The 27120-nt window shown below is 33.3% G+C and overlaps 1 protein-coding gene across 6 annotated transcripts in view; it reads left to right on the plus strand.

Annotated features, from left to right (window-relative positions):
* The window catches only part of mxt (Eukaryotic translation initiation factor mextil), a 152318-nt gene that overhangs the window by 14195 nt on the left and 111003 nt on the right, over window positions 1–27120 (plus strand). For all 6 annotated transcript variants that reach the window (XM_085822095.1, XM_085822098.1, XM_085822100.1 and 3 more), the window contains exons 2-4: window positions 647–789; window positions 7440–7574; window positions 7670–7836. In XM_085822095.1, coding sequence (XP_085678221.1) covers window positions 654–789; window positions 7440–7574; window positions 7670–7836 — 438 coding nt within the window. In that variant the 5' untranslated portion in view covers window positions 647–653. The remainder of the gene's footprint in view (window positions 1–646; window positions 790–7439; window positions 7575–7669; window positions 7837–27120) is intronic.

Here is a 27120-nt window from a genome sequence, read left to right on the forward strand (position 1 = left end):
TTCCAACATGAGTATGTAGCAGTTGCTTTCATCACTTCATCTAACTTGGCATAACTTTTCACTCTTTTTTTTCTTCTGCGAATTTTCATCCCTACTCTACATCTCAGAGCTTAATTTCAGTATGAATTTCAAGATATCTCGATAAGATTTTTTATGACCTCCTTCTAAGAAATTTATTGTTCTATATCTTTTGCTAGAGCAGTTCTGAATGCCTTCCATAGATTCATTGTCTAATCACGTTGTACCATATAGTCATTAAATCCCTTATTTCAGTTAGATATAAAAGAATCTTCTATTATTTTCAGTCAACCCTCATCAGTGCTTTGTGAAAGTTAGTGAACTGAGGAAATGCACATATGAATATATCTTTTCATGTGTTTGTCTTCTCTGTATTTAGCAGTTAAATCTATGCATTGCATTTAGGACCTTTAATTAAAGTGTTTGGAAACATATTTCTTCAGGCATTTATTACAACTTCAAAATCAACTTTCCCAAAAAGGTATAACTGGCAAAATTCAAAATATATTTCCTAATTTTAATTCTCTGGATTTTGTTAAATATTAGTGAATCATTTCTCCATTTTCTTGTGAAAAATATGTTAAAAATTTTTAAATGATTTTTTTAAATTACATTAATTTTATTGTAGCTTCACAATGAGTATGAAAAGTGCTCGAACAATTAGAGAACCTCTGAAGAAACCTCGGCCCCTTAAGTCAACATCTAGCTCTGAACAAATTAAATTCCAAGTGCCAGAGTCTAAAGATGCTGTGGTCCATAAATCTAAAGCTGGTAATGTTTATTTTCACTCATTTTATACATGTTTTATATGAAAAATCAAAGATTAAATTACACTTGAGTTCCAGTTTATGAAGTGGTCAGACCATTCGGGAAAGTGTGGTAAAATTCTGTGGGCATAGTTAGCAAAGCTTATAGCATTCTATTAGGATAGTTCTCTTAAATATCTTATTTTTATTTGCATTATATATGCCAATAATGAGCCTAAAAATAACCCATATTTTTTCTCTCAATCAATCCCCCCATATTAAAAAGTATATAAGTTAGGGTATTTCCATTAATGTGTGCTTGAAAATAGTATAATTAAGTATGAGCCAGTAGACTAAGTCCAGTCTATTAATGTACACTATTTATAAGGATTCCTTTGTGTGAATGTAAAGAACTAATTTTTTCCCTTTCTGATTTTCTGCCCCAGATCCCTTTTCTGCATACTTTAGTCCTAGTTCTATAACTATTTTTGTAAAAGTACTTAATTATTTGTATTCAAAGTTAAATTTATTAAAAATTTATTATTTATTTTAAATTAAATTCATGAAAAATGCAATAGCAAAGTGGAATGAAATCCTTCCTTAACCTATGGCTCTAGACAATTTTGGTCTTCCGTGGAGAGCAAATATTTCATGTCATTATATTATGTTATTCATGTTGTCGAAAATACAGATTACTTTCAGAGTTGGTCTCTGTAAGACGTCTGTATTTTTATACAGGGTTCATGTGGTATTTAAAAACCTTTAATTTCAGGCAGAATTTACCAATGATCCCTAATTTTATTCATCTGACATAATTTCCTTTGTGACTGCTATTCAAAGTATGGATTAATATTTTAGATTATTATAGATTTCAAAGTGTGCTACTTGTAGCAGAACCTTCATAATTAATGAGGAGCAATCAGTTACACTGGAACAAAAGTTTCAGGGTGCCTGATTGGTTGTTTGCTAACATTTCAAAGCAGATGTTATGCTGTCTGTCTGCATTGAAAAAGTTTCTTGTACTTCTACCTTGTAGCTATAGTTAGACCTATTGTGACAAAAGCATGACCTTCAAAAAAGAAAGTAGGAGATTGAATTTCATGAAAACTTTCCTTTTGACTGTTATTATTTAATTTTGAAATTCTTCAAGAATATTTACAAAAGATATAAATGGGACATTTGAGAAGAGAGTGAATGTTTTGAAAAAAAATCTGCTGATATAAAAAAATATATGTATGATGAAGATATAACATACTTATGCCGAGGATTCATCTACCCCTACTTCAGTGCCATTAGGAACAATGGGACCATCTAGAGCAGCAGTTCTCAACCTTTTTAACTAAACATACCAACTAAACAAAAATTTAAAAACTTTAGTACCACCACTACATTTTGCAATGATTATTTTTCAGTTTATCTGATCATTATTTCCTATCTTGTTATAAATTTTTCAGTTTCTCAATAAAAATATTAAAAAATATATATAGTGTCATTTGCACAACCTTTTGGTTCTTTGTATTAAATATGCACACATAAAAATATTAGATTAAAAATTTGTTAGCATTTTAATTATCAAAATTTTAATTATAATACTTTAATTTATTACACTTTAGTGTAGTGTGAAATTTGGGGCTGTTTAAGAGAGATCAATTGCTTTGTCTGGACGTATTTCACTTTTAACCACATGGAAGAAAACCCATGTTCACGCAAATAGGTTGTGCAAAAAAAACAATAAAAATTTAATAGCTTTATTTGAAATATCTTTAATTTTTTTTTTTGGGGGGGGGGTTCAACTAAAAGTTAATAAGTGTGTTATTTTTTAAACATTCAGTTAGATTTTGATCACAGGAAATTTCTATCAGTTCTTCTTTTTCTGCATGAAATAAAATTTCTGTGTATCTTAAAGGGGGATAAATCAACAGTTTTATTAGATGCAATCATAAATTTTGGTTTGTCTTCATTAATGATTATTCTCATCTTTCTTGCTGCATTTTCAAGCGAGACAAAAACTTCGACCAAAGCTCGTTTTGATCTCCCAATGATATGAATGTCATCAGCGAAAGCCAGCAATTGAATGGTTCTGTGCAATATTGTTCCACTTGTGTTTATTCCAGTCTCTTATGGCCTTTTCTAAAGCTATGTTAGACAGCAGGCAAGATAATGAGTCTCCCTGTCTTAATCCTTTCTCAGTATAAAAAGGTTGTGAAAGGTATTTTAGAAAGGTAAAGGGTTCTGAAAGGTAAATTTTTATTCTACATATCACATTTTTAAGAGTCATCCTTTAAAGCTTATCAGTTTCTTCATTGATACAGTCAAAAGTCATTAATCCGGACTCGTCAGAACTTCAGCTATTCCGGATTATATATCATCAGTTTAAATCTGGTAAGATGGTATGCAGAAATTATAAAATTAAAAATATGAAACCGTAATTTATGAAATAAAGAACAATTATGCTCTAAAGGGTATCAAAATTTAAAAAAAAAAAGCTTATTATTTATTTGTTTACTTTATTAAACATTTCTTTCAATGTAAGTTGTTTAAGTTGCTTCGTTTTATGTGATAATACTTTCTCTTTAGTTCTATAAACAGACATAATTTCTTCTTCAGTTACAAAGTTCCACTGTTCAAGTCCCGTAATTGCTGTGTCGAGAATATCGACTAATTTGTCAATCGAAATTTTTTCGTTTTCAATAACATCTGTGTCACTTTCTTCACTATCGGAAGCGAATTATAATGACGAGGAATATGATTTAAATCATATCAAAGACGGAGTACATCGAAATGAAATACTACATTTAGTAAATTATAAGCCAAATAAAATAAAAACATTTTCCCGGAAGATAAGGATAGTGCTGACAGATCAACTTCCAATTCATTGTGTCCCCCCCCACCACGGAGCAGCGTGAAATTGATAAACAGATTTCGGAATGGTTAGAGAAACAAAGGATATGCCTTTATCCATTTTTTGCAGCAATTCCACTTTTTGTTTGATGGACATCGAAACATACTTTCGCTTTGTAGATCCTTTGGGATCTCCAGCATCGGAAATTCTATTTGACATAATCGAAAGTTCAGGCTTACTTTTATAAAATAGCTTTAACAGTATGCAAAAAATAATAAGCCGGATCCAATTCGAAGATTAAGGAACAACGCGATCTGCAACATTTACTGAATTGGATAGTTTTAGCTTATACCATCTGTCATACATTGAACGCACATGCGTAAACGTATTATGCGCATACGCACACACATATGCGCAGCCGTAAAAGTCTTACGCGTATGCGTAAACGCCTATGCGCAGAAAGTTTGTAGCTTTGTGTTCCTGATTATAAGTGTCTGAATTAATGACTTTTGACTGTATTAAATTCTAACATTGCTTCAAGTAGTTTTTCTCTGTTAACATTGTCATAGGCAGCTTTAAAGTCAAAGAACAGGTGGTTGGTTCAATGTTATATTCTTTAGTTCTTTCCAAGATTTGTCTAATATAATGCAATCGATCAGCTGTTGCTTTTCCCTTCTGGAATCCCACACTGGTAATTCTCAATAGTAGAAATGTATGTAAGCAGTCGTTTATACAAAATAATGGAGAAGATTTTATATGCTGAATTCAGTAAGGTAATTCCTCTGTAATTACAACGTTCTAGCTTGTCTTCTTTTTTATAAAGCACTCTATTTTATGCAACTAAAATTTGTTTGTGTGTTTATAACAAGTGAAATGATCACTTCTCTCTGGATTTTATATTCAAACAGAAATCTAACAAATGGTAATGTTGTTAACACATAAAATGGGAATACCAGGACAGCAGAGAAAAAGAGTATGTGAAATTCCTCTTTTTAAAAATGAATAGACGTGAGAAGAACATATTGAAGCACTTGGTGCTAAGAATAGCTGTTATGAAAATTATTAAAAATTATAAACAGAACTAAATTTTGCTACTCTGAATACTAAACTGATTGAAAAATTGTTTTGAGTATTAACAGAGAAAAAAAATGGGACTTGTTAGGATTAAATAAAGAAGTAGCAAAACTTATATTAGATGTAAATCAATTAGAAAAGGATGCAATGTCTGCTAAAAATTATAAAGAAGAGATTTTTAAGTTTCAAAATATGATTTAACTGATATCTCAGAAAGACATGCAAAAATAAAGTGCAGGATAATTCTATGCATTATAAATTGACAATATTGGGTTTGAATTCTTCTCAGATTAAACTTCCACATTTAGTAGTCAAAAAATTCGGGGGCAAAATCCCTAAATGTACTGTTTATAATTACTTTGGGCTAAATCATGTAGAGATATTTAACTATGTAAAAACATATTTAGCAGGTGATGTCGAAACTTGCATTGGAGGTCTATCATTGATTTAAAAAAATTATAATAAAGTAATTGAGACATTAAAATTGCATTTAGGTAGAAAAGAATTAGACAGAAATCCACATGTCTAGATTACTCAGTCTGATGCCATGCACATATTCAAAAGGTATAATATCATCAAGAAGACTGCAATTTACAACTGCATTAGTATCAAAATACAAGCTTTAGCCAGTGTTGGCATTGAGCTAAATGCTTATGAAGCATTTCTTATCCCCTTTTCATTTGAGGGTTACCAACTGATATAGTTTTAGAATTTAACCAATTGGTTAAATTCTAAATTGGTTAAATTCTAAACCACATTGGTCCACATATGTTAAATGCCCTTTAACTATTGCATATAAATATATATTATTTATAAGTTTACCTTAGAGATTTCTTAGCTTTTAGATGTTCTATCATAGTAAATAAAGTTCATCATATTAATAATTGAAATTGAAGCTTCAAAACTGCTTTCTCACTTTGGATTGTCTCAAGAACTTAAATTAGTAGTCTTGTTATGAAGTAAATATTGTAAAATGATTTTTTAAAATCTGTATACGAGATGTTTCATATTTATTGAAATTGATTTTGATAATTAAAAGTGTTTGATTTTTATTTAACTTGGTTTAGAAACTTATTGTATAATTAGATTTTTTTATACTATTATTATATTAATAGCTGTAGAATCATAATACAAATACTGTGTTAAATATGTTGGATATTTCAGAGAGTATTAGTGCAGGTAACAAACAAAAATTTTCTCATTTATCTTGGTTATATTTGAGTTAAAATAATGTGCTGAAAAACAGTTATTGGAAGAGTAAAAGCAACAAGAATTGGCATAATATTCATAAATTTCTTCAGCTGCAAAAGTGCAAATGACAAAAGAGAAGCCAGTTATAAGATAAAGCAGAATGAATAAAAGGAAGAAAGTCAAGGTACTGGTGCCCTCTATTGATGAAAAATGAAAAGGATTAGAAAATAATTTCCTTAAAAGCTAAGGCTAAAAACAGATTGGAATTGGGATGATCAACTAGAACTGAGATTTTTATGAATGTGAAATGCCTCTAGAAAATTTAATTCCTTATTGGAAAGTGTTTTTGAATAATTTTGACTACAGAAAAATGGAGAATGTGATTTTCTGACCAACAGTATAGGGCAGTAGAGGATTTATGTGGTTCTTATTTTCCTAACGTATTTCTCTTTTTCCTTAGCACAAAATTTTAAGGCTGTCTAATGTAAATTAAGCGACATTGGCAAGGAATCCTGTATATACCCAGGATTCATATCTGAAATAGTGTCCTTAAGAATAGAACTGCAAATTTTACTCTAAGAAGAGAAAATGAGCACACATATCTATAAAATATGTGCAGTTTTATAGCTTAGAGATGGATAGAAAGGAATGGCAACAGAATTCTCATAATTTCCTAAAGAAAGATGGTGCTTTTTGTTATGTTGAGATAAGAGTTTTTAACTGCTTGGTCAATAATGTTAGACGAAAGCCTCTGCTAGTAGCAACTGCTTTTAAGTAATTTAGTTCTTAATCAAGAGCTGATTTGGAGGAACAGACTTGAAATACATGAAAAATGAAGCTAACTTCTGTTTAGTCAACTGACATGATTTGAAGCACAGTGAAAGGCAAACAGATAAAAGTTTAAGGTAAATAGTAGTATGAAAGTTGGGTATGTTACATGTAACCAAGATGTCAAGGAACAGAAGACAATTGGATGTCTGAAGTTCAAAAATGGCAGGATCAATATAATTAATTCATTATTGAAAGAACATTATTTAAATCTTTATGACCTTCAAACAGGATAATAGTACCGTCGACATACCACTCAAGGAAGTTTAAAATTTCAAGTAATTTTATATTCAATAGTAGTGCATACAGATATCAACTAGGGTAGGACTAAGGAGTCTTGGCATAACTAATCCAAGTTTGCTTATAACATTTATTTTGGAAAACAAAATGTGTTTGTCTCAGGCCAAGTAAGGAAAACTAAGTAAGGAATTTCTTAGCTTTTAAGGAAATAACTGAATAGTTGTCTTCATATTTCATTAATCGAGGGCGCTAGTAACTTCCTTATTATCGTTTTATCTTATCACTGGCTTGTCTTTCATCATTTGCACTTCTGCAGCTGAAGAGTAATTGTTTTATATTTAAACCAGCAAATTTACAAATATTTTGCTATTCTTGTTGCTTTAACTCCTTCAATAATATCTTATTTATATTTATTCAAACTTTATTTCTAGCTTCTTAAATATTACACAATGATGTATATCTTTATTATATTATTCTTCCTAATTAAACTCTTTTTGCAGATATCCTGGCAGATCTAGAAGCTTTGAATGTGAGTATAAGTAACTGCAACTTTGATGAATTTACAGCTGCAGATGTATCAACAATGTGTGCTATACTTAAAAAGCGAGGAGAGGAACTTGATTCTAGTCATAAAGGTTTCTTTTGTATTCCTTTTGTATGGAAGTGGTTTGCGTAATGCACTTTATTTAAAGATAGTGATAGATATTGACCATTTTCTTTTCTTTGATAGATGCTGTTGATCGTTATTTTAGCACCCTTCGCAATGCTGCTCGTGAGGATAGATTGGATATAATATCTCGCTTGAAGTTACTTGAAGTGATTGAAATTAGAGCTATGGGATGGAAAACTAATGAAAATCTTACTAATTATTACAACTCAAAAATTCAGGAGTTAGAAGTTAGTATAATATTATTAACAGTTCTTTTAGTAGTATGAGCAGGCTTTTTTAAACTAATAACTACTCATTGAGAACTAACATTTTTGAAAATCAAATTTATATATCATGGTATTGGGAATTAAATGAGATATTGGCTGTTCAAAGACTCATTAGAGGTCCACTGAGAGTAATTACCTATGGGAATTATTGTCTTCAAAAACCTATTGTTGCCCTGGTATTTTACACAGAATACAAAAAAGAGGGGAGGAAGAGAGAAAGAAAGAAATGTAATGCAAGCATAAATTAGGAAAAGAATGTTTTTTAGTGTAAGTCCCCTCCCGGAAAAGTATAAAAATGGAACAGTTCTTTATCTTTTGTTTTCGTTGGTCAGTTAAAAACCTTAAAATTGCATCTTTCATGTCTCAAAAACCATGATTTAGCATATACTATATCGTACTCATGTACATATAGTAGTCTTGCTCATCCGACATAAATAGTTAGGCAGAATGTTAGATAAGTGAAAATGTTGTAATAATAGAAACATGTGAAAAACAAACAAAATTATAATTTTACACATTACACGAGTGTACTGCAAGGATTGTAATGAGTAAAATTATATTTTTATCCATTGCAATCCTTGCAGTACACACATATATTACATTACATTACAATCCTAATAATCATGTTTTGTGACAAAGTAGGAAACTGAAAATATTATGTCGTCTGTATACAAATACAGTACTTGCAATATTTAAAAAATTCAGTCTTGTGATAATTAAAAAAAATATTTTATCATAGTCTGTTTTCTTGACGAGTACTGTTTCTTCACTGCCAAGTCTCGCCATCTTTTCAACATCTTTATGTCAATTCTTGCAGCATCTTCTTATTGCTCAATATAATTAACTGCAGTTTCTAGAGCCTTAACCCTGTTGTTATGTAAAATCTGCAAGGCTCAACACTTGGAGCTTAATCTTGATTTTCATTTTCATTGCTATTGACAATAGCAACAATTTCTTCATCAGTTTTTTTCATACTGATTATCAACCTTCATCCAACTTTCAGTTTCTTGCAGAGATGCATCTTCATATCTAAGAGTATGTTACCCTGAAGTTAGAGTTCAACTGAGCTTTCCATTTCATAGTTTCATCATCGGATTTTGCAATTATTGTGACTCTATACCTGCCCAGCTCCATGCAACTCAATAAGCAACATCCTTTACATTGATGTGTTTCAACTTTTCAATCATGTCTTATCCTTTTTCAGTTTCTTTTACCATTGTGGATAGTCACATCCTGCAATAGTTACTTTTTATCCTTTCCAAAGCGCACTGATGCATAGGTTGGCATATGGCAGTTAGTTACATTGGGGAGTCACCATCTTGGTCTTTCAGATGCCCATATTCGCAGTAGGATTACATCATTCAAAATTCGATGGCTCTGTGTACCGTTGTTTTATCGCAACGGGAGAAATATACATACATTTATGCAGATTTTTCATTATTTAATTTCTTTACAGGGCGATGATATTTGGTGGCAATAATTTTAAAAAGCGATATACCGTCTATAATGAACCAATACAAAATGTCATTTTGAGACTAATAGCTTTTCTGGGGTATAATACAGGGATGAATGGAGTTTTTAATGGTTGTGAATGGAGTTTTTAGCCCAAAGGAGGGCTATAATACCTTCTTTGGGCTAAAAACTCCATTCACGACTTCCAGTTCTTGTTGCTAATTAATATCTTTCTTTAGTTCGCCCCCTTTAACTGCAATAGTATGTTGGATAAGCGAAGATCAGACAAGTTAAGCTCTACTGTACCATTACTCTAAATTTATATGTTGATGCAAAATTAAATTTTTTCTAAAGGGACATGTTAATTTTTTTATCCCATAGTTCAGTTATGTGCCTCAAATTATACATAAATACCAAATTTTATATTAATCCTTCAAATCATTTTTGAGGTGTTCATATTTGAAACTTAAGGCTAATTTTTAATTTGGCAACAAAAATTTTGCTTGGCAAACTTCTGATTTACATGAGCCCTCAATTTTTTTTTTTTTTTTTTTTTTTTTTTTTTTTTTTTTTTAAATCTTGTTAATGAATGACCACATGCTTAAATGTTTCAGAATTTTAGAAGTGGGTAACTAATTCTGTGTTTTAAAATATAAATATTTTATATTCAGAAAGTAGTAAAAATTTTTTAAAGTACAAATTTAAAAATAATCAAGATATTATAAAAAGTATTTATAAATTTGATATTTAAGACATCTTCCATATCAAAGAGTAAAAATTTCAATTTGATATCTGGTTGTAACAAAAGTTTTCTGCCGAAAAACATTCTTAATAAAGTTAGAAAGAATAAAAAACATGAAAGCAGTAATTTTAGTGTGGCTAGTAATCACCACCAAAATCCATGATTTTCTGATTCAAGTTTTGGTAGTTTTTCAAAGCTTTCAGCCCAGAAACTTAATGTCTGCGAGTACAAAAACAAATCAACCACATTTCGGACGTCCTGTGCAGAATGGAAGATAGCATCGGCTAGATGTAGATGTAGCGGTAGAAGTCCAAAGGAGTGATGTTGAGGTTAACACGTTGAGCGCCAAGCATATTTCTTAGGCAATCCCGTTCAGGCCACGCACGCCGCTTAAAAGGCCAGCGATTCTTATCGCAGTAGAAGATAGTTTACATTTGTAATGTGATTCCTATAGGCATTCATTCAACATGTTACGCTCCAAGTCTGTTTTGTAAATAGTTACATTCTATGCAAAGATATTACGAAGCAGAAAATTAGCATTACTGAAGTCTGGAAAGAATTAGCGCTATCCCTTACAAGTTGTGAAAAAGAAGATATTCCATCGAACAGAAATGCAAGAATATCTAAAAATCGACAGCATAAACTCCAAAGAAAACCGGAAAAAGCCTCTGAAGTACAGAAATATTGTAAATTATGCTATATAAAAATGCAACTGAAGCTGGTAGAGTAATGGCCAGAAAAAAGACTGAGACAGTTGTCACAATTTGTAATAGCTGTAATGGAGAACCGTTTTTATGCTTACCATTTTTCAATGAAATCCATTAGTCCTGTAATGAATCAAAATTAAGTTAATTTTAAATAATTTTTCTGTAATTCCATAAAACGGTGTAAATTGTATAGTTATATATCATGTTACACTCTCTCAGCCAGCGGCGGTCGACGCGTCCTAAATGGAAAGTCTAGTGTCAGCCACAGATGGCTGATGCGGCCTAAACGGAAAGTCTAGTACTGACCGCAGATGGCTGATGCGGTCTAAACAGAAAGTCTAGTACTGACCGCAGATGGCTGATGCGGTCTAAACGGAAAGTCTAGCGTCAGCGACAGATGGCTGACATGGCCTAAACGGAAAGTCTAGTGTCAGCCACAGATGGCTGACATGGCGCTCAACGCGCTATAGGTGGGTGTGGCAAAAGATCCTATTCGAGTCAGTACAGAGTCCAGCCGGTGAATGCAAACACTTGTGGTCTTGCATTATCTTGATGGAATATTACCTTTTTGTGCCGGAACTCAATTCGCCATTTTTCGTTGATAGCAGCATCAACATGGACTAGCATCTTGCTGTATGCCTTACTGTCTAGGGTTTTTACTTTTTTTTTAGGTATTCTTTGTAGATAATCCCACCAAATATAAAGCATGATCTTTTTGTTAGTCAAATTGCTCTTTGCAATGCTGCCAACGGTCTCACCAGGCACAGACCACCCCCATTTTTTCCTGTGTTGTTAAAGTAAATCTGCTTTTCATCACAAGTGACAATGTGGTCCAGAATTTTGCCCTTGTATTTGATATTCAAGCAGGTTAGTGCAGGTCCTAATATGTCTGTTCTTATCTGCTTGAGTCAGCTCATGTAACACTCAGCGATTGAACTTGTACATCGAGTTTATGCAATGCATAGCACGACTAATGAACATGGACTTATGTCTAACTCTTCGGCGAGCCTTTGAGTGGTTACATACTGATCTTGTTCCAGAAGTTCTCGTAGGCTAACCTCATCAGCATCAGTAGGCTGGTCAGAGTGCTCTGCTTTTTGAATGTCATAGTCCTTGTTTTTGAACTTTCGGTACTAAACGTTCAATGTCATATGATACAACATTAGTACCTAAAGCTATATGCATGATTTGGTGACATTCTGTAGCTGACTTTCTGCAACAGAACTAGAAGTAAATGATGATTCTAATCTGGTAGCATGATAGTTCCATTTCCCTGTACTTAATGATAAGTACACTTTTCTACAAATTTCACAATACGATGTTCTAAAGCAAGTCTTTTCAAACGCCAAAAATCATTTGACAAAATATAATTAAACATGCTAGCGCGAATTGTTTGTGTAGACGATATTTTTGTTACTTCCGGAAACATTCGTTAAAACCTGATATATGACTGAAGAAAATATAATTTTTTTAAATTAAAATTTCAAGTTTGAAATTTTGTTCATATAATAACTACCATTATAGCCATTGTTTATGCATTAATTAAAACAATGAAAAACTTTGTATAATAAAAATTAATGGTGAATATATGTGTATCTTGCAGCAATCATCCTCTTAAGAAAACCACCTCTGAAAGTGATCAGTATTTCTCAAAAGCTTGTCCTAAAATTTTAGATTAACTGAAAATTGAGTTAATCATTAAAAATACTTTTTAATGTAAAAACATAATTAAATCATACAAATAATTTGATTCTCTTTTATAGTAAAAGTAATATCTAATTTTGCTAGTTCATAAGATTAAATTTTTACTGTTGTTAACTAAAATCAAAACTTAAGAAAGAATTTTGATTTTAAAAGTTACCATGCTTGTTTCTGTATTTGTTTTCTGAACATATAATTAGAATTGAATTGAAAAATTTAAAGAAGAAATATGTGGAAAGAGGCTTTCAATACATATGTTGCCAAATAATTTTATTGCCACCTTTAATTTTGGATGTAAATGATATATTAAAAAACTGCAATTATGAATTTTGCAATCGATAAAAACTTTTACATGCAGCATTAAAAATAATTACTTAAATTATTAAAACATATTAATGTGCTTGTAAAATTTTGTTCAGAAGTGCAGATAAAATTTTTAAATGATTCACTTTTGTACACTGATAAGTAATATACTTTTTTAATATCAAAGGGTAGGCTTTCAGCATCTACCTGTGAATTCAGGAAAGGAACCTTGTTATTGTTTATAATTTTGCCTTTATTTCTTTGTTGCATGCGATTTTTATGGGAATATATAAGTAATAAAATTATAAATAAGCTTATTTCTTTAATGGTTATAAAATTTTTTATGGAGTTATTAAAATTAATTAGTGATATATTAAGCATTTTTTATTTTATATCGTAAAGTTGACAAGTGAATTAATAATTAAGAATTTGACAAAATTGGAAAAAAAAATGCACAGCAAGTAAAATATTTTCCTGAAGTTTACATATTTAAAAAGTTTAAGTTTATTAAAACAAAAAATGTTTGGAAGTGATGCAAATCATTATGGCTTTTATTGAAACTGAACTGTTTGCTTTTACTATTTTAGTCTAGAATTTAGCTTTTTAATAACTGAGATTCAATTAATTAAAGCATTTAGGTGAAAATAGGTCAGCTTAAAAAAACTTGTTTACTGAAAATATCTACAGGTAAGTGCAGATGATATGTTAAGGGAAATAAGCAAGATTTTTACTTCTAAATTTTGTCAAGTATAATTTTTCCCTAAATATCTTTCTTAAACATTTTAATACAATTTTGAAAAAATTGTAAATGTGACTTGTCAATACAAAATAGTTTTCGAGACAAAATAAAAAGTGCTTAAAATTAAAATATTTAAATTATTATCTTGGTACAAGGCAGTTTGTTAAATTTAAATAAAAATCAAGTAATGCAAAAGACCTGAATGAAAGGAACAAGAATGATACTCAGATTTGATTTCATTATCACTTTTAATCCTACACAAATTTTGAAATCATTCAGACATTTTTAATACTCAGTGCATCTTTTGAAAATTTTAAATAAAAAATTCTTTCTTTCTTTCTTTTTTAAATACATTTTAAAAATGTTTACATTAAGATTTCAAACAATTTATGTAAACTATTTTAAAATAAAATCTGTTTAAATAAATTTGAAGAAGGCCTAGTTTAAAAACAATATTATTAAATAAATAATTTTAATCAAGCTAAAAGTTTGAGAGCTTATTAACAAAAATTACTTATTCAGTCTTTACAAAACTTATAATTTGAGGTATCAAATTGAACTTTAAAAAAATTCAGAATATCATTTGAAAAAAGTTCATTTTTGTGTCAAAATATATGTGTCGGAGCAAAATTATGTATAAATCAAATATGAGTACTAAATTGAACTTTCGATACATCAAAGAAAGATAAATTTTGCTGAACAGAATGGCAAATATGAAACTGCTCCCTTGCTTCTTTTTTTTAGACTCACCATAGAGATATTGATTTAAGTTGTAGATGGTCGGGTATCAATTATATATAAAAGTTGTAGGTGGTCAGGTATTAATTATATACACTCACTTCCAAAAGTTAAGCACAGAGAGGAAAATGCTAATTTCCGGAAGCCAATCAGAATTGAAGAAGATGCAATTCGCTCCAGAGGTAGATGGAAGTATGCAAATATGTTAGGTAACAGCCAATCACGCTTTCATGTCAAGAAATATGCAAAAAAGGCAGTCTTATGAGACGCCAGCTTTATGAAGGGTTACCGAAGTTGATTGTAAGTGCTGACAAAAGGTGTTTAAAACGTTCGTACAATTTGTTTTTAAAACATACGTGTTTCTATGACTTCCAGAAGACAAATGGAAGATTCTGAGCGCTGGCATGCTGTGGGGCGCATTGAAGCAGGACAGTTGATCACATATGTTGCTCTTTTTTTCGGTGCTCATCATTCTGTAATTTCATGTTTATAGAAACATTTCCAAACCGCACGGACAATTGTCTGAAGGCCCGTAGCCCGGTTGCTGAAAGGTTCCCCCCCCCTTCCCAGAAGATCGATATATTGTTATTGTAGCCAAGTGGAATCGCAGGGCGACCTCCACGCGTGTGACATCTATGGTTACAGCGTCCATTGGTAAGGCGATATCTGCAGCTACTGTACGCCAAAGATTACATATGAGTGGACTGTACGCCCGGGAACCTCGAGTTTGTGTTTCTCTTCATCCAATCAAGAGGGGCACGATTGCAGTGGTGCCGGGAAAATGTCAATTGGAATGTGTCTGACTGAGGCAGTTCATGTTTACTGGTGAGTCAAGATTTGCTCTGGAGCCAGGTGACAAGCATATAAGGAATGGCACGAACAACGAACATGTAATCAGTCCCAAAACATTACTGAACATCATGCATTCTGAGGCGAAAGCATTATGGTGTGGGCAGGGATTTCATTAGGATACCACACTGACCTGCACATCTTTAAACAGGGTTTCTTGACGGTTGTCCGGTATCGAGGTGAAGTCCTAGAACCTATTGTGAGATTGTACACTGCAGCAGTTGGCCCTACTTTTGTTTAAATGGACGATAACGCACGTCCTCATAGATCTGACATCATCGATGACTACCTGGAGAGTGAAGGGATTGCTCAGATGGCGTGGCCAGCATATTCGCCCGACCTTAATCCCATTGAAAATCTTTTGGATGCTCTCGGCCATGCTGTATCTTCACGTTTCCCACCTCCAGTCGCTCTTATTGAGCTGGAAACTGCTCTACAAGAAGAATAACGATTGCTTAATTCTGCGGTGGTTGACCATCTAATTGAAAGCATGGTCACAAGGTGTAAACTTTGTATATAGATGAGGGGGAGCACACACCCTATTAATGTCCTTTTTTTTTTTTTTTTTTTTTCATTTTATGCGGTTTATTTTCACTTTATACATAATTGTGTTTAAGTCTTCAGTATGTCATTATCTGATAACTTACAAAAATTTAATATTGTTTTCATTTCTGTATATAATTATTGATTTTGTTTTATGCATAAATATATATGCTACTTTCCTGCTGAATTTTGTGTCAATCAAAGCAGTATTTGTTGAATTTTTTGCATTTTACATCTTCGTGCTTAACTTTTGAAAGTGAGTGTGTAAAAGGTATTGTTTAAATACATGTCAAATGTCACAGTTAGTTGATTTGAACCAGGATAACCTCTTCAAAGATCTGGTTATTCCCTAAAATGAGATCTCAGGAGGCTAGAACCTCCTTTCCAAGCATGGGAACGACGAGTCTGTCTATTGGTCATTAAGTTATCTTATGGTTTGTTTTTGTAGCATCTGAAGTCTTTTAAGTATGCATCATAGTGTGAATAAATCATTATGGAATCGATAGATCAGGACCTCTCAGTAGTCATTTTTATTCAAATAACCCTTAACCTTACTTGGGATTGCAGAATCTTATTGATGTTCTTCTGCATGATAGAGGACCTTTATCATAAATATGGTCCATAAAACTGTGTTTCATCATTCCTTCCTGATAAATAAATCAACACCATAGAAACATTCTTTTAATGAATACATGATAGGATATTGCATCTTCTGAGATCTGTCCAAATGTAAGTAAATCTAGGGTTACCACTTAAACTGAACCTAGACCCATTTGTGAAGAGTTCTTAGGTCCCGAGATAACACAACCAGAGCATCTTAGTGACAAATAACAGTCACTTAGTGACAAATAACAGTCACTATTTGTCACCAGTGACAAATAACAATCTTTGCATATTGTAATTATCCTCATGTGATTATAAAGAGCTAGTTGATTTATTGTTTCCAAATTTAAAAAAGTGCTTCAGATTTCAGAGATCATGTTTTGGAGAATATTAAGTTTTCTGACTCTGTTCTGCCATGTTCATACCTACCAACTTTTACGAATTTTTCGTAATTTTTACGAAAATGCGTTTGTCTTTACAATTTTACGATCATAATCCATTTTTTACGATTTTTTTCCTTTTTCAAGTGTTTAAGTGTTTTTAGTGATTTTTGTCAAAATTTTAGAATTTTTCTCCAATTCAGCGATTTTCGCCAATTGCATCGTGTTTTACCGCCAACTACCGACTACTTAGAATCCAGTAACCTGCGGTTTCTCCCAACTCACCGCTTAACCAGCCAATCCAATGCGCTGAATACTCTTTTCTTTGTGGGCACCAGATTATTTTTTTCGCGTTCGCTTCAGCAGCAAGGGAATTACTCAGCTCTGACTCAGCGAGCGTAGATTGTTGCATTCTGTTTTTTTTTTTTTTTTTTTTTTTTTTTTTCCACGCGCAACGAATTTCCTTAATATGCCGTTGTTACGAAATGAGTTCAAAAAAACCGTATTCTCAATATTTTCGGATTGCATACAAAGCCGAATTTCCAACAATTAAAGAATCCTTCAAAGGAAATAACTATGCATTTTGCAACGTGTGAGTGTGTGACTTCATAATAAGTCACGGTGGAAGAAGCAACATTGTGAAGCATGTTAAGTCTAAAAAGCATGAAGTTAATGCTTCGGCTTCAACATCAAAGAAAGTGGATGATTTTTTTTTTTTTCAAATTCGGATGCCGATGTCATTTTGGCAGAGTGTTTGTTTACTGCATTCCTCATCGAACAAAATGTGCCGCTAAACGCTGCCGATCACGCCGGTCAGCTTTTCAGACGGATGTTTCCCGACTCTAAGATTGCTCAGAAATATGCTTATGCTCACACGAAAACATCTTCTATTGTGAACGAAATTGCTTGCGATGCACAAAGTAAAACGATGGCAGCAACGACAGCGATTGGAAGCTTTACCCCATCGTTGTCACATATTTCTGTGATGTTTCTAATGAAATGAAAACTCATCTTTTGTGTCTTCCATTGTTAAATGGAGATGCTACGGGAGAAAGTATTGCCTCCTTGGTAATTAATAAGTTGAACAACTTAACGGTAAAATCCTAGTATACTGTGCAGCCTTGGCGCGATTTTGAAAATTATCGCCAACACCAAAAATTACCAAAAGAACGTCTATGTATATATAGTGATACTATCACTATATACATAGTATATACTATGTATAACTATATATATTCTTTGAATACCCGTTTACTACTCATCGTATAAGTCCCGTTTTTACTGCTCATCATAAAAGTAGCCAAATCCCGTGTGCACCGGATACCAGGATTAAACCCAACTTAACATCCCAATATCAAACTGCATTTCATTTGGTGCAGATAATGCTCATGTCATGGTGGGTGACAAAAAGGGTATATCATAGGCCTCTTTCCTAAAAAAAGAACAAAATGAATTCATTGTTATTGGATGCCCATGCCTTTTAAGGCAGCAGAAAAAGCTGCAGCGTCTTTACTATTAAATATTGACCAGCTTCTGATTGATGTGTTTTTCTATCTGGAAAAAAAGTGTAAAAAGGAAAGAAAACCTAAAGAATTTCCAAGAACTGTGCTCTGGTGAAACGAGAAAAATTCTGAAACATGTATGGGGGGAAAGGCAACGACCATAGTTGATAACACACATTTATTACTATTTACAAATATAGATTATATTAGGATTACAATTAATGAAATAATATACGAGCGAGCGAGCGACGTCTGCTCCGCTCGCCCGCTAGTCCTCGTCTTCTCCCGAAGGCGGAAAACACATGCTGACGCAATGCATACGTCACACAGTAGGGGATTAGGGAATATCATGACATAACATTTCCCACATTCAGCCATCATGACCGGACAGGCGACCTCGCCTGAAGCAACATAGTATATCATCAAATTTTAAAAAAATTATTATAATATAGTAACATAGGTATAAAAAAAATAATCTGTAGATACAAAGCTGAGGATACTTACACAAATGGAGCAAAAAAATAGATTAAACACACCATAGCAGTTAACTAAAAATAAAAAGAACATTAGTATGACAAAATGAATTAAAAAGTTGATATGAGGAAAAAAAATTATTAGAAAGTTCTCAGGTGTCATCTGTCCAAACTCTGGGGGACCTATAATGCCGACAAGTGATACGTTCAATATTGTTGGACCAGGGCTTCATGTATTCAGCACAAGTGGATGTTTTAGATGGTCCGTCGAAAAATGCACACTTTTCCACATGATAATGTGTCATTTTGTTTGAGCCTGGTGACTTTATAAGGTCAGAAAAATTTCTGTTTGAGTTTTAGACCAGGGCCAAACTGAGTTCGTTTGATAGCCATGAGGTCATGAAGTTGAAATTTTTGTGCCTGTTTTCGTCACAAATTATAAGTGTTATATAGAGTGGAATTGATGCTACATTGAAAAGTTGAATTAATAATTTGTTGCACGGCGGTACCATTGCTCAGGGTTGGTTATGGAGAGTTTAGAAAGGACAGCAGTAATAATGGAGTTCAAACGCTCAACTTGACCGTTCGATTGTGGGAGGCCAGCTGTAATAAGAACGTGCTTTATTCTCTGTGTGTCACAATAGTTTGCAAATGCAGGGCCTCGATCAGAGATAATCCGTGAAGGATTTCCGAAGACTGATCTTTGAGATTCCAGCCGACTGATAACTTCATCTGCATCTGTAGACTTTGTCGGATAAAGCCACACGAATTTAGTAAACGAGTCTGTAACTGCCAAAATATGTTTGTATTTCTTTGATGTGGTGGCAAGGGGACCTAAGTGGTCGATATGGTACGTGTGCAAGGGTGCGTCGTCTTTGTCAATGGGGTGCAGAAGTCCGTCTTGTTTGCCACGCTTTCGATTATTGAGGATGCATGGGATGCAGTTATGGATACACCGCTCAATTTTTCCTTTCAGATTTGGCATAAAATTCGTTGTTTAAAAGTTCTTGAGTGCGGATTACGGCGAAGTGGCTTTATTCGTGAACTGTTTTAATGACATTTGCCTGCATATCCTCAGGCACCACAAGTAAGTCAATGCCATTGACGTTTTTGTACAGGAGATTGTTCTTAACGAGAAAATTATCATATGAAGGCATTGTTTGAAGGAGTGCTTTAATAGCCGTAATATGCTCGTCGGTTTCTTGTGCTTTGCGAAATTGGAGAAGGACACTGTCTTGGATAGTCATGCAACATGGACTGCGACTAAGGGCATCCACGTGAGCCATCTTTGAGCCGGTACGGTGCTCAATTTCGTAGTCAAAATCTTGGAGATATAAAACCCATCAGGCTATTCTCGAATTTAGTTCTTTTTTATTTAAAGTTTGCACAAAAGCGTTGCAGTCAGTGATAATTTTAAAATGTGAACCAAGGACGTAAATACGGAACTTTTTTAAAGCTTCAACAATTGCAAGGACTTCGAGTTCATAACTGGTGTATTTACGCTCGTTGTCCGATGTTTTCTTTGACATGTAGTAGACAGGGTGAAAGCTGTTATCGTTCATAGATTTTTGTAGTAGGACTGACCCCAGGTCATCAATGGATATGTCGGTATGAATTTTGATAGGACTCTTTTGATTAAAAATACTTAAAACTGGTTGTTGAGAAAGCAAATATTTTAATCTGTGAAATGCGGCTTTCTGATCAGCATGAAATTCAAAGGGGGTGTAATTACGAAGGAGATCACTAAGGGGTTTTTCAATGCTAGAATATGAAGGGATGAATTTCCTAAAATATCCCGTGAGACCAAGAAAGCCTTGAACGTCTTTTGTACTCTTAGGTTCGGGGTAGTTAATTACAGATTTTGTCTTCGAAGGGGAAGGAAAAAGTTCACCACCTTCAACGATATGTCCAAGAAATTCGATTTTTTTGTGAAGAAATTGACATTTACAAAAATTAACTTCTAGACCATATTCACTAGCAACTTTGAGTACTTGGTTGAGATGATGAATGGCCTTATTTTCATTTTTGGCGGGAATAACTACATCGTCCATGTAGGGTAAAACATAACCTTTGACAATTAAATCACGAAAAACATAATTTATAAAGTGCTGGAATACTGAAGGGCAGTTTGAAAGACCAAATGGCATTCGAAGAAACTGGAATTGTCCGTTGTGAGTTACAAAAGCTGTATATGGTTTACTTTCGTCCGCTACTGGCACATGAAAAAAGCCGTTACGTAGGTCAAGAGTACTAAAAATTTGCGCGTTCCTAAGTTTATCCAAAATGTCATCAATAAGAGGAAGAGGAAAATGATCCTTAATTAAAAGTCGATTAAGTTTCCTATAATCGATGCAAACACGGGGTGTACCATCTTTTTTATGCACCACGAGAACTTGACTGGCATATGGAGATGAACAAGGTTCAATAATTTTAAGTTTCAACCATTCATTTATTTGTTTGTCAACAATTTCCCGTTCAACAAAAGGAAGGCGTCTAGGAGGGTGAAAAATCGGTTTATCATCGGATAGAGTGATATTAAGTTTAATATCTGTCGTCTTTGTTTTATTTGGGACATAAGAATTCAGCAAACGTTCTGCCGCAGCACGAGTTTCTTTGGAAACATTTGAACCAATATCAAAAGCTGGAACATCGTCATTTATTGCAAAAATGAAAGATTCAGGAGCAGTTTCAAAGCATTGCTTGGAAGGTTTTGAAAAATATATACCGTCTGGTGTAATAGTTAATTTAGCATTTTTAATTACGTCACATCCTACAATAAGAGAAAATTGCATAGAATGATTTGGAACAACTCTAATGTTAGCCGGAAAGTCCTGATTAGCAATGTTGATAATGGTTTGAAAATAGCCAATAATAGGAATTTTCGAGAATCCGAAACCAGTTAACACTCCAGAATTATTTGAAAGTGGTGGGGAACCAAGTTGAATCCATGTGTTTTCGTTCAATAATGTGACCTCACTTCCAGTGTCAATTAATCCAGAAACTGTGCTATTGAGTATAACGACAGTTTTACACATATTACTGTGAGAGATTTGTACTGTATTTACTTCGGCAGGTGGAGTGGAAGTCTCATTTGATGTAGTGGGGCGGCTAGATTTATGTCCAAAACGACCACAAGTTAGACACTTTGGGCCAAGAGAACGATTAGGACAGGACCGTGAGAGGTGTCCGACCTCATTGCAGTTAAAACAAGTTTGTGGTTCAGTTTTAGATGGACCAGTATTATTAAATTTCATGTCATGTTATTGGTCTGAATTTTTTCGTCCAGTACCACGTCTGGGGCCATTATTCGTATTTTTAAAATTTGATGGATGAGAGATATTTGTATGTCTAGTCGTAACTACAGATTCATAAGTGCGTAGCTTTTCCTTGAATTCAGAATATGATTTTGCACCGTAGAGAATAATTTTATCGGATGGCGTACCTAGTATTCCTTGAATGGTATACTGAATGACAGAAGCCTCGTCGATAACACCGTCACGACAATTCGCAATTTCGCGCATTGTGATAAAATATTGCAAAGAGCTTTCATTCGAGCGCATTTTTCTTCTTTCGAGTTGTTTATGAATTTCAGTAGACGTAATTTTATAGGAGAACTCATTAAGTAATACTGTTTTAAACATGTCTTATGAATTGAGATTCCGTTGTGAAAACAAAAAAGTTTTAGCAGTACCCACAACAAGTCGTTTCCCAAAAACTAATTTTTGCTGGTCGGTAAGATTTGGGAATAATTGGAAATTATCCTCTATATCGTTGAAAAAAGCGGGGACTGAATAGGAATCATTGCCTGAAAAGTTTCTGCAAGTGTTTGAAAGATCTCTAAAAAAAAACATAAGTCATGACTCATCTCGCGAATCTCGCTGTTCCCCGTCACATAAACACCGGAGCGACTCGAATTCAAATTTATTACTTCCACGTCAAAAGAAACAACGTGATTTGGGCTTGCCGCCGTGGAGGGAGGGGAAGGGGGAACAGAACTACAGGCGTCGGTGAACTGTCGGTGTTTGAAATTGAATGATCGTTATCGGATAAAAAACTAACATCTAGGGAATTGTAAAAAATCCATCAGATTAGTGAGCGCATGAAAAATTTTTTCACATAAAACATCTTTATTAGTGGAAGCTTCCAAATGTAATAAATTCGCCACTGATATAAAATCTAATAAAGAGAAATCTTTTAATAAAAGTTCTTTATGTTTTGGCAAATCGAAACTGTCCGGGAACGCGGCAAAATTTCGCATTCGCTTTCGCGAAGAATGATCAGAATTGGAATATCCGAGCACGGTATTAAATAATTTAATAACTCGTCTTGTGCCATATTTAAGAGAATTTGCTATCAATGGGATATCACCTAATTTTAGGGTCATAGTTCTTTAAACAGTAAAATAGGACAATATGAAATAGCGTATGTATGAATGAGAATTAAACAGTATAAACACAGCTTAAAATCGTAATACTAATAAATTATGAAGGAATCAGGGGAAAATGGGCCTTCCTAACATCGGGGCAGTCCTTATGATCCAATATATATCTTGGCCAATCCAATGTAATCCAAAATCGAATTTCGATTTAACGTCAAAAATCAGAACGGACAAGTAGCATGTAACATCATTCACGTATGTCGTCCAGCTTGAAGAATATTAAATCGTCATAAAGGCACGTCTTCATTCACATACGTCGTCTGGCTTGAAGAAGAATATTAAACCGTCATAAAGGCACGTCTTGCCTTTGTTAGCTTTCTGAACGTCTTTAGTTATTATTATCTTTAGAACGTTATTGCTGGTGTCTAGGGTTCGATTAACGCATGCAGAAAAGGCATGGTCAAGCCCCCAAAATGTGGGGAAAGGCAATGACCATAGTTGATAATGCACATTTATTACCTTTTACAAATATAGATTATATTAGGATTACAATTAATGAAATAATATACGAGCGATCGAGCGACGTCTGCTCCGCTCGCCCGCTAGTCCTCGTCTTCTCCTTAGGCAGAGCGCTAGGAAGGTTTATTGAACAGTGGGATGCATTGCTAAAATATTTCCATGAAGAGACCAAAACGAAACCACAGATCCCATCAAATTTGTCGGCATATAAGATTCCGAAAACCAACTTTGCTTCTAATCAAAATGCTTTAAAAGGGAAAAGCCAACACACAGAATCAAACCCTTTAAAAAGAAAATGCTTAGAAGACTCCTCAAAGGTCAACTTTGTTAAAGAAGTTGAAGGGAAGAAGAAACAGTCTTCTATTAGCCGGGAGGAAAGGATTTTCTATCTTCTTTCTTCGGATTGAACAAAGCATATTGTAGTTTTGTGTTAAGTACCATTAATATTTTTGAAAGTGTAAATACCCTTCTACAATCAGCTTCGCCAAAATCTCCCCTGCTTATCCAAATTCTTAATGATCTTTTGAAAGAACTTTATACTAAGTTTGTAAAACCGTCCTTTGTGAAAAACAGTGTGTTGATTCGTGTTGCCTATAATAATTTGGCAAATCAAAAGGATGACAATGATCTTATAATTGGAAATCAAACCAGGGAACTTGTAAATTCTTTGAAAGATCATGAGAAAAAAGAATTTTTTCAATGTGTTAGAAAGTACTTTTCCTCAGTCTGTGATTACATTCTAAGGAAGTTTCCTTTGCAAAATGAAGTTCTTTTAAATGCTGAAGTGGCAAATTTGAAACAAATTGAAAATTAATCTTTTGAAAAGATTCGTTTTTTATTGATAAATTTCCCTCTTTGTTAACAATTAAAGAAAATGAATGCCATAATGATGCTTTAGATGAACTACAGAACCAATTTTCTGCTGCACATTTTGAAGGCTTTGCCAGTTCTGGAGAAGATAGACTTGATGTCCTCGTTGGTACCTTAAAAAGAATAAAAAGAGCTGATGGAACACCGAAATATGATAGAATAGCAAGAGTTTTATGTGCTATTCTCGTAATTCCACACAGTAATGCTGAGTGCGAGAGAGTCTTCAGTGTTGTGAAGAAAAACAAAACTATGTTTCGTTCTTCAATTTCACCAAAAACTCTAGAAAACATTTTAATTGCTAAATGTTATGAGGAAACTAATTGTTATGACAGGAAATTTACCAAAGAATTTTTGGCTAAAGCATTTTTGGCATTAAAGAATTTTTGGCATTTTTTGGCTAAAGCCAAAAAATGCACTCTAAATTCATTGCAATAATTTTTTTGTGTAACATTAAGTTCTTGTTTTATGTTTCCTAATAATTTTTTTAGTTACTACTTAATTAAGATTTACTAATGTAAGTACAATTTTCTTTTTTCTATTTGTATAAGTTGCTTATTTTTTAATATCAAAGCATGATATTAATTCTTCGTGTTCTTCTGAATTTTGGAGAAATCTTCTGAATTTTTATCTTTAGAGGTTGGCAGGTATGCATGTTTAACCCAGTCAGATGTACCAACCATTTGTAACTTGTGTCATCAATCTAATTGATGTGTTTTATATGTGATTATCAGTGCCTGTCCACTTGCAACACTTATAACTTGACAAAGATATATGCATAGGTTATTCGGAAAGTAAGATCCGATTTCTTATAAAGCATAAATCATCACAGATTTTTTTTTTTTTTTTTTTTTGAAAAATAAGTTATTTTTATACATATTTCTCTATGTTTAAACAAAACTCCAGACGTCAGAAGGCCATCTCACTTATACTGTATTGAACATCTAAGTTTAGTCAGAGTAGCGCAATAAGCACCTGCATTTATTGTTTTCTCTTCTTGCATAAACTCGACTAACAAGACCTCCATGTCTATCCCAAAACTTAGTTGCCATAATCTTGCATGCTGAGATTGTTTGCTTTGGCCTTGACTCTTGACTGTTGATACTGTGTGGCGTCATTCCATTGACTGACATTTATACTCTGGGTTCATGTGAGAAACTCATGTCTTATCCTCTGTGATCGATTCAAAAATCAAGAGCACAAGCAATTTTTTTAATTTGGTGTTCTTCAGTAAGCTGCCTAGAAACCCAGTGTGTTCTTGATTTGTGGAAAAGCAATTTTTCAGTGACAGTTTTGTGTAAAATTGTTCTACCTATATTTAGAAATTACAATGCTAAAGCTGAAATTTTGAATCATCAGTTTTTTTTTTTTTTTTTTTTTTTAAGAATCTTTTCATCCATGACATTGACCAAACCTTCTGTAATCACTGATGGTCTGCCTGATTGCAGTTCATCATGGACATTTTCCCATCCATCCTTGAAAGCTGTCACCCTTTTTACATCTTTGGCTGTCACTCATCACACTGAGGCCATACACATTGCTTATCTTTTGATTAATTTCCGCTGCTGAAACATTCCTTGCTGTCAAAAATGAATCACTTGACCATATTTCATAGTTAGCTGGATGATCAATTGTTTTAAACATTTTGAACTAATGCTATACACAGCATACTTTACCAATGTAAATGGTACTGTTTGACGAGCAAGGCATGCTGGAAGACGGTCCATGTGCACATTTGAATGTTTGCATGGCAATCAATTAGTCATGATTTTTTTATTAAAGAAACACAATAAGTTCCCTATGTACCACATAGTATCATATGGGGCTTACAGAAGTAAGTATGAAACACAATACAAAATAAACAGAAGAAAAAACTGAAATAAAATTAAGGATGATTACAAAGTTTCACAATGAATTGACAAAAAGTGTTAAAAGCACTTCTGTCGGAAATAAATTGGTAAAATTCTGGAGGCCAGTTAATATTAAAATTTTTCAGTTCCAGTTTCAAGACTTTTCTTTCATTCTTATATTTAGTATATAGGAAAAGCACACGTTCAACATTCTCCTCTCTTCCAAGGCTGCAATCACAGACAGAATCGGAGCTCAACTTAAATCTGTTCAAATAACTTTTGAAATTTTCATGGCCAGTAAGAAATTGGGTTAATTTATAGTTTGTGAAGAAGTGATGACATGACAATCTCATCTTGATAGAAGGGGGAAATCTCTTAGTTAAGCTCCCTTTATTTGAAATTAAGGAATTTGTGGTTCCACGACTCCACAATATTTTCATACACGACCTTATAAAAGGAATTAGGGATATTGACAAAAGTGTCAATTTCCCGCTTAGTCGCAGCCTTAGCAAGGAAATCGGCTCGTTCGTTCCCAACAACATCTGTATGACCACGAACAAATGAAAATGCAACCGAAATATTTTTATCTTTTAGGTTTTTCAGTTTTTTTTTTTTTTTTTTTAAATCTCAATAATGATATTATTAGAAGAAGAAATAGATTTTAAGATCTCCAAGGATGAAAGGGAATCAGTACAAATGAGAAAATGAGATAGTCTGAAACAGCACTATTTTTTTCAGAGACCCATTTTATGGCGAAGTGTAAGCACAAAAGTTCAGCTATAAAAACAGTACATTTATCTCTAATTCTAAATTGAAAGTGCTCAAATTCAAGACCATTTTTGAGGACAACAAGTGCGAGACCAACCTTGCCATCAATTTTGCTGCCATCAGTATAGCAA

This window comes from Stegodyphus dumicola, chromosome 8, assembly GCF_044657685.1.
Source record: "Stegodyphus dumicola isolate Sdum_Otavi_A_Nest chromosome 8, ASM4465768v1".
Taxonomy (NCBI): domain Eukaryota; kingdom Metazoa; phylum Arthropoda; class Arachnida; order Araneae; family Eresidae; genus Stegodyphus; species Stegodyphus dumicola.